The sequence below is a fragment of the Struthio camelus genome, chromosome 3, assembly GCF_040807025.1.
Source record: "Struthio camelus isolate bStrCam1 chromosome 3, bStrCam1.hap1, whole genome shotgun sequence".
NCBI lineage: Eukaryota > Metazoa > Chordata > Aves > Struthioniformes > Struthionidae > Struthio > Struthio camelus.
Window position 1 is genome coordinate 146888930 of NC_090944.1, and position 9507 is coordinate 146898436.

Here is a 9507-nt window from a genome sequence, read left to right on the forward strand (position 1 = left end):
CTGAGCCACAGGTAGCAAGTTGTACTGGAATGAAGCTGACTCTGCAAAGTTAACGCATCTGCACTGCCCTGGCTGCTAGTACCTCATCCCACCCCTCTTATTCTGGATGGTGGAGAGCCGACTGTGCCATAGATGTACAATATTTCCATTTATGAGAAAGGAGCTGACCTTTTCCAAGTGGTTTCTTGATTACAGGCTAAGGAAGAGTTGGAATAGCGTAACACAGTGCAAAAATCTATTTACTTCAAGTAGGATTTGAACCTACATTTCCGAGGGCGGTATCACACCTTTACACTACCCAGATAGGTATCCACAGTCCTAGTAAACTAGAAAAAGCTCTGTCTTCAGGACATGTCCATGTCCCAGCATGCCTTGGGACACCATAAGAACAGCAGGCTCACGACAATAACAGAGTCTAGAAATTATCACTAGTCACCACTTTAGAGGCACACAGAGAAGGAGCCAAGAGGCTGTGTTTAAAAGAAAAAAGAATTGGCTGTACACCACAGGAAGAAAAGATGGTACTTGTTGATGATATGCCAATATCATGCCTTTCTGAGATCACAAACCAAGACCAGAGACCATATTTATGTGCGAGTAACTGTCATGGGCAACTTTTACAACCCTGAGAGCACTTCCCTTGTACCTGTAGTACCAGGCCGCAGGTGGTGGTTTTCTATTCTGAAAACACACCTTTCCAGAATACTTCTATTTAGAATTTCAGCTGACACAGCTACTCACACAATGAAGCTGCCAGAGCACACCAATCCCATGATGATCCTCTAGGTGTCAGATGAGGGAATTGTTAACAACAGACTCATCAGCAGACAACAGCAGCAATGGAGAAAATGAAACACAGATGTACATGAGAACAATCAAAGGGTGTTTTAAGGATAAATTAGCAGGTAAGAAAGATGAAAAAGAATCAGCGAGTGCTGTTTGAAGTATTTAGGATCTTTATCGCATCAGATTCTTCGTTTCCAATTAGATGATAGCTATCACAGGAGAAAAGTGCCAGTTTTAAGACTTAAGTCATTAGCTGACCGGAAAAAGCTGCAAATGAGTTCTGCCAAGAACAAGGTCCCAAACTTTGTTTTCAGACTAATACTACTGGCGGCAGCTTATTTCCTCTCATTCAGGATAACTGCCTGTGGAGTACTAGATGCAATCCTTGGAAGCGATGCATCAAAAAGTGCCAAAGAACAGCTGGGTTGCAAGTCAACAAGCCTGTGTGTTTGTGTAAGAGCAGATCGATTTCCCACTTCAGCCCCAGTCTTCAGTGCTGGCTTGTTTTTCAGTCCACTGTCAGGACTGTTCACGCAATTGATGTATTGCTGCTTTATGTATAGTTAAAAACAAAATAATTCCATGTCCTAAAGTCATTCACAAATTTTAAAAGTCCATTAATAAAAAGCAAGCTGCTTTTTCACCTTGGCAGTAAAGAATTGATCCAGTTTACAGTTCTTTTTTCCCACTTTAAAACTCCAGCCACTCTGTCATATAAATACAGTTTGATGGAGAAATCTCACCACCTTCATGGCAATCGTCAAAAACCTATGAAAAAGAAGGCCTTGTGTCAGTAGTGTAATTATATGCAGCAAGCACAGTCTACTCGGAAGTAACATGCTCTAAACATTTTCTGCTCTTTCCCCAGTAGGAAAGCAGCAGTTTTGATCTAACAGTAGGCAAAATCTAGACAGTCCAATTCCAGCTCTGAGGAAGAATAAAGTGAGCGCAACAAAGCAAACCAGACGCACTGTGATAAATAATGCACAGATGCACTGGCAAGCTGTAGCCATATATCAGTCTACAATCAGCACAGAAGAGACCAAAAGCTAGACAGAAACAAATTAGCTGGCTAAAAGATGCAAGGAGGTGAACATACTTGGGATTAGAAAACATATCTTAAAAAAATTATACTTTGAAACAGGCTAAACCTGTCAGCGTCCTTTTCACATACAGTACAGGGAAGAGACAGCACAGCAGTGGGCAACATCCTGGCCTAAACTAAAGCATCTACCTCTTACGCCTTAACCAAGGCATCCGTGATGATACTCGTGAGCATAGCTGGCTTAAAAACCCATGGAGATCACTCACAGGCGTACATTTGGTATTCACTCGCTGTGTAGTTGCAGGATTGTATTCCGTATTTGGATGCATCCACCTATTCATACACAAAGCTAGTAACTCACCGGGCAGAGTCCACAGGGTGTCCTGACTAATCCAGTGGGTTGTATGAGAGGACTAACAGCTCTGTACAACTTCATTTGTCCATCCACACTGCCCACTGTGCCTTCCTTCGCAGCAATAATAGTCATTTCCACTTTTCCATCATATATTAGCGTATTTAAAATGGTTTCAATGTCTTCCATTGACAACTCTACCTAAGAATCAATTTGAAAGATAAATCAGGAAAAATGAACGTCAATAAACTCCTGCGAGGATGAAACAAAAGCAAATACTATGAATGACAAACCCCTTGGAGTTATAACCTAGCCCAGATATAGGTACAGCTCCCACTGGGCGCTTTATGGGGTTGTGCAGATACAAAGGGAAAAAAACCAAACGCCTCTTTCCTCCCAAGCAAGTTTGGATTACACTAGCCCTGGTTTCCCCAGAAAATTCTCCCTGTGCACCTCAAGTGTCTGGAGCATCCTAGCATAATACATTTAAAGTTGAATGGGAAACTAATTGTGCAAGAAGAAAAGGCAGACCACTGAAGATGCATCAGTTGGACAGTGACCAGTAACTGACATTTTATTTTTCTAAAACTGCTGGAAGTGAATAGGCAAACTTGAAAGAAATTATAAAATATATCCTAGTTGAGATTATTAAAGTGAAACTGATTCCAGTTCCCAATAGCAAGGATGTGGATACTAATTCTCTTAAACCACTTAGAAAACCCATGTACAGTTATCCTGTAATCCCATGCAGCACCACTCACTCCCCTCAAAAAGCAATAAAGCAGCAAAACCCATTTCTACTACAGTAACAGTAGGTTTCTACAGTACTAATCAGACCCACACCAAATTATTATTTGAAAGAGTCAACTCCTGTAGTTAGTCATGCACTTGTGATTTTGAGTGTAGTAAGAGGAATCTATTCTGACCTTACTGATACCCAGTTCACAGATGTATTTCCACACCTCATGGGAAGAGGCAAACGAGCTGTTCCTCTGTATCATGGGGTTCTGTTTGCTCTCTCGAGCGGCTTCTGCCTGGGAAAAGGCAAAGATGAGTTACAGTCAGCACTTGTCATCAAGAGCCTCTTTTTACGTATATGTGGACCAGTTTCACGCAGACTGGAGTATCAAAATTGATTTCCAAACCATTTCTGGGACATGTTTTTTTATTTAACATTTAAAACTATGTTATCTCATGGACATCAGTCTTAAGGACACAGTGCATAGCCAGACATGATTTTACACTAAATATGGTGCAGTGATTTAGACTCACGTGAAGTAATATAATCATTGGAGTTTTCTTGACACTGATTTAAAAAACAAACAAACAAAGTCTCTGCTGTACCTGCTTGCCAGGTAAAAAGTATTTTGATTGAACAGAGAAATGATGCAGTTTGCCTAGGACTCAGCTAACAGGGAACAGGCTTCTCCTGCAGTTAGCCTAGCAAGAATTGCTTTCTAGGAAGAGCTAACTGACTAGGGCAATCTACCCTCTCATAAATCTGGAGCTGCGAGGGTAAAAACTGTGACTTTCGCTAGTTTTTTTAGTCCTATGTTCTTTGCTGCCTAACTCATCACTGAGCCTTGGAGACTGAAGACTTCATTGCCTGTAAAGGGTGCTAAACATGCATTTATTAAAATGCAATATTGCCACACTTACCGTGGCAAACAAGTAAAAATCCAGTACAGATTTGCTGATCCAGTTACAACCACGGCCAACACTTAGGGAAAACACTACGGAGAATCTTTTCTTTCAAGAGTTTTATAAGGAAAACTATTACTTGGACAAAACAAATGGAAGATGAATTGAATAGCGGCACTCACCTTACTCTGTAGAAATTTAAAGCACTGTTGATTTAAAACCTCCACAAATTCAGACTCAAAGTCTTGGTCACTGTACCAAGCCCCACCAGTCACTGACCGGTCAGGCTGTAGGTTATATAGCATATACACCTTTTTCTTTGATGCCTGTAAAAGAAAAGTGCACAGCTTTTAGTAGCTGAAAAAATTCTATAGGAGAGGAACATTTAAGAAAAGGATCTGCAGAAGAGAAAATCCTTTTCTCCTGCACTAGGGGGGGGAAGGATGCTACAAGGGTGGTGAAAAGGAAGATCCAGAAACAAGAAAGGAGAATAAGGAGAGCAGAATCTGCCAACAGCAGGGGCACGGATGCCTACAGATGCAGAGAGGCTGACCTGCAGACTCAAGCCCCCTGGGACGCCAGAGGAAAACGCTTTAAGCGGCCCACAAGACTCTCTATTAGGTCTGTGCCCTGAAGACTGGGTGTGGGAGGGTAAAGAAAAGGGTGATGGAACTGCAACTTAATAATAAGTGGTGTGAGAGGTGACAGAACCGTAATAATAGTTTTGTGTAGTAAAGACTACAACTTGATAATAATGGTGTGTAATTACCAATGGTGTGAAGAGCGATAGAACTGTATATTAATAATGATGTGTTTATTAGTTAATCAGTTTATTATCTAGTTAATCAGTTTATTAGTAATGTGTTGATTACTTAATAAGCATCGTAGTTTCTTGTATCTGTTACAACTCGAGCCTCCATTCTAAAGGAAGAGAGTCAGACTCTGGGACATAGTCAATGGTGGACACAGAACCCACGTTCCTCTGCCCCCCACTACTTTGTCCAAACATGCAGTGTGCAGCAGACATTTTAATTATTTTGTTACTATTTGAAATAAGTAAATCAATCACAAATTACTCACCGCTACAGATTTAACTGCTTTAATTAGTTTCTTACTTTCCAAGTTTTTCAGTATCTTGTTGATCTCCGTTAAAGGCAGATTACTTTTGTATCTGATGTCCCTGCTCCAAATGCCTGTTTAAAAACAGAGAAGTGAATGGAAATGAATACAAGCAGAAACTGTTCATTTCTGTAATTCATTGCAATCCAAAAACCACGTCACAACATTGCTTGACTTGCAGTGTATCCCTGATCCTACCACTCTCTGCAGTTGCTGAAAAAAAGAACTGTCCTTTACCCCTCCTCTGAGAGCTCTTACACATAGACCTCATTTCACTGCTAACAGGAATACACCACAGAAATGTTTATGTGCTTTTACCTAACAAGTTTTTGCTTCAACAAAAACATTACAATCAGTTCTATCGGCCCTCTCTCAAGCACAACGTGCTAAAGAACGCCAGGATAGCCTAGTTACTAGTAGTGGCTTCTGCTGGCAGTACACCTGTGAAATCTGATAAGGATATAACATTTTCTTTAAAGTAGTGAGTATTCTGCACAGATTCCTCAGGTGACAGACCCAGATATAACTTAACTTATGTTCCAAATCTTCTGAAAAAGTCTGTAAAAAAAAAAAAAGTCGGTGGAGAAACATGTCTTTTTTTTTTTTTTTTTTTAAATTAGTCACAGGAAACATTAGCTACAGTCCTGTTGAGGGCATTCTCGTTTTTATATTTGTAGTGTTTGGACAATCATTTAAAACTTTGGACAGAAACAGATGCATAAATAAACAGAGTTGGCAGCATTCATGAATATAGTTTATTTCAATACCTTTGTTGCCTGCATCTTCTATAATTTGGTAAACCAGCTTCTCTTGATTGTCAGAGCCTTTCATTTTACTGCAAAAACAGGACAGACATCAGGATTTTTGAAAAGTCCACGAAGCCCGAAAGAATTTGGATTTGTTTTAAACTGAAAACAAATACTATGGAAAAAATGCAATGCACAAATGAAAAAAAACAACACACACACACACACCCCTCTACAATGAGCCACCTATAGGCAAATACAATACATGACTCTGTAAACATCTCTGGATCAAGCCAAGTTTGCCAGTGAGAAGCCATGGTAAAGAGAAAAGTGCACACTATGAAAGAAAAGTGATTAGCAGGAGTCACTCAACTTGTTGCTTGTCCTAATAGCGGGGAACTCAGAGTCACATACCAACACAACTGCAGAAGCCTAAACAGCACAGAGCATGTTTTGGAATAATTACTCTCTACAAGAATGGCTAGAAAAGGATAGTGCAGTGCTCCCAAATCGGGAAACTGCTTTTTCACTGATCTGAGAAAGCCTGAATTCAAATCTTTTCCTAAAGCATTTGAAAGAGCACGAGGTGCCTACAATCTCCTTCTCAAATTTACACAGGCATCACAAAACACAGTTTGAAGGTAAATTTTAATGAACAAAATAAAGGGCCCGAGTAACAGATCAAATGGTCTCCTGGAACAGCTACAAATTGGAAAGCTAACCTTGAAACCTGAGCAATGCAGGAAGACCACAGAACCACCGTTTGCAGACTGTACTTCAACTGGATTTCACTTGAGCATACGCCTTTGTTTGCAAAGATCACATTGCCAGATCAGGAACTCTGCTAGCAAGTGAGAGCTCTAGCTCCATAGTAACCTCTGTTCAGTAGAAAGCATTATACCTAAAACAGTTTTCAGGATCAGCTCAGGGCAATTAAGTATACCCTTCTGGAATGAGCAATTACATTCTGTAACAGCCATCATCCCAGTGAAGACTTCTCAGAGCGTCTTCTCAGCAGTGCGGCACGTGAAGTACAGAATTGTGCGCCAAACATTTATCCAACAAATATGAGGCTTACCTTGCATTTTGAGACTCTTTGATCCTATATAGGAGACCGGCATTGCTCCTGAGCAGGTCCAGTTGTCCCTAGGAGAGACAGGCACACATTATTTTCCTTCAAATATCTTGTTTCAGAATATGGCAAGAATCTTCTAAACCATTTCTAAAGTATAAAGCCTTATTTAATGTCAACTGCGTGAAGAAAGGGAAAACTAACATTTCCAACCACTAGAAACAATACACTCCGGGGTGTTTTTTCCTGCAACTATCCATTTATCCTCAGCTATTAGAAATAATAAATACAGTTCCAGCCTCTTCCCACCTCTATGCGCTTGCTAGCTTTCGCCACTGCACAAAGGACATCAAGCTCTCGTATGCCTTTTTCTTGCTTTCCACCGAAACGCTCATTTCTATGGCAATCCAGAAATCAAGTTAGAGCTCTAATGAACAATAGATTTGAAAAATTCTGATTTCCAGTAACAAAGTTCTTTCTTTAGTTAAAAAAAAAAAAAAAACCACCAATGGGAAACTGCCAGTCAGGACTGCCAATAACTCTCAGAGACAAATTACTGGCATCTCTCACACACAAGGTGTATCCTATCCTGGACTTCTGACTGAGCCAAGTAATTTCTTACTTCCTGTTTTGAAGAAAGAGGCAAGCAATTAGACAAGCCCAAGAACATAAATGCATATAATAGCATTAGCTTAATATTCACTCCTTCATTGCTAGCTAATCCATTCCTCATAGGTAACAGCCTTATTTCTTATAGATTTGCATTATGTGGTTGATTGGAGCTCACACCTCAACATGATCCCACTCGATGCTTTTCCATAGGTAAAGCGCTTATGTCTTATCTCATGTGAAGTCCCTGATGCTTATGAAGGCTTAGCACTCACTGCTGTTCTTCCCATGCTTAAGGTACTTACTGGATCTCTCCCCACACTCCCAAGGTGTCTATTTTAAATAAGTTCTAGAGACTTAACTATCATTGAAACCTCCCTGTGAAACATGGCCAACCCATTAAAAAGTGGTTGAATACAAGCTCTTATCTACTGTGCTTATAAACCTCGTATCTATAAGCAGAAAGATGAAAGAGAGAGAGATTAGTTCCAGCACCATGCACTTTTTCTTCCAGTTAAAGAAGTTTTGCTTATGAAAAGAAACAAAACAGAACAAAAAAACCCAACCCCACACCAAACAAACAAACCCAAAAAGAAACTTGCTCAGTTCGGATACTTTCTACCACCCCTCTTTCCCAGGGTACAAGCGCCCCTCCTTTCGCTGACACACGCCACCGCAATAGCATCAGATACTGCTTTTCTTTCGCTACAGTGCTTTCCATTGCACCACCCAGTCTCCATGTGCGTATGAAACAGCTATCAAAGGAACTGAACGGAATCCTGATCTTTAAGACCTTGAACACTTAGCTGATATTCAAGTTTATGCCACGTAGAACCAAGACTCAACAGCTTCTATCTATTCCTGAACATGTGGCAGAAGTAGTTGGCTGTGATCCTCACTCTTATCTTAAGCTGGGTCCTGATAAAATAAAGGGAAATGCATAGTGAGATGTAGGAAACTTCTAGGAGTTACAAAAACTCCTTGAGGTGTTTCACCTGCTTATTTGTCATCAGAGTAATCCACAATCCTGCAATTTTGTGAGGGGCTTGGTGAAGGGCTTCACATATAACAGCACAGGCCAATATCCATTCTTTCCTTTCTAGCTAATTCTTTCCCCACCATTAACAGGGCTTTGTCATTATCACCCATGTCTGCTTGTCTTATCACCTGCTGAGCCACTGCTGCTACACCTGCACTCAGGACTCTCATATTACACTACTGTATCACATTCTGCTTTGCATACAAACTGATACACAGGGGAAAGACCACAGAACTCTAGACACATCTACTCTTGAGAAAAATATTAAAAACAAATGCGGAACTTCTCAGTGGTAGCCTCTTAAACCTAGAAATCCATGTGAATATGCACATCCATGTTAATCTTGTATTACAGAGTGGAAACTATTAAGTTTTGAGGCATGTTTTAATTGGTTATGGCAACCTTTGAGCACATCACTAAATCCAAAGAAAACTTGCTAGCCCTGCCCGACGGGTTTCTACCATGCAGCCTATGTGTATGCAGAGCGCACTGGAAGCCAAGATGGCCCTACCATTGAGAGCAGCCTGTTGATTGCCATGGCTCGCTGCTGGGCTTCCATGTGAGGCATGTCATTTTGGATCACCTGGTCTGTGATGCCGTGGGGGAACTGATGGCACAGTTCAATGATCCTGGGGGAGGAGAAAGGCAAATTTTCAACCAGGCCCCGCTGCAGCGGCAACCAAAGGCGCAAAGTTACTGCAACCACGACGGAAGAGAAGGGAAAAGAACAGAGTTTTCCCGAGGACTGGGAAAGGCAACGGGGGGGGGAGGGGGGGGGAGCTGAGGCAACCTGACGCCATCCCTCGTTGTGCCCCTGCGCCAGCACGACACGCGCGGTGTCCCCAGGCAAGGACCAGCCCCCTGGGCCTCGGGCGCCGCCGCCGCCCCACCCACCCGCGACGCGACGCTCCCCGCCGGCGGGCCGGGCCCAGGGCGCACCTATTCTCTATGTCCACCGGGTCGGGGACCTCCGGCTTCACCTTCACCTCCGCCATGGCGGCACCGCCGGGTCGCGGCGCGCGGCGATGACGCCGGAGCGGCGCGCCGCAGTGAGGCGCCGGTCGCCAGGCAACGGGACGCGGGCCAATCGGCGGCGGC

General features: G+C 42.2%; 1 protein-coding gene across 1 annotated transcript; it reads right to left on the reverse strand.

The window, feature by feature from the left end:
* Window positions 1-221: 221 nt before the first annotated feature.
* POLR3F (RNA polymerase III subunit F) lies at window positions 222-9451 on the reverse strand. The gene is made up of 9 exons (XM_068940794.1): window positions 9349-9451; window positions 8921-9038; window positions 6768-6835; window positions 5711-5778; window positions 4905-5017; window positions 4007-4150; window positions 3110-3217; window positions 2193-2384; window positions 222-1554 (listed from the first exon to the last, which is right to left on the reverse strand). Exons 1-9 carry the CDS (start codon window positions 9402-9404, stop codon window positions 1477-1479), a joined length of 945 nt encoding a protein of 314 aa, XP_068796895.1. The 5' UTR covers window positions 9405-9451; the 3' UTR covers window positions 222-1476.
* Between the last annotated feature and the right edge of the window lie 56 nt (window positions 9452-9507).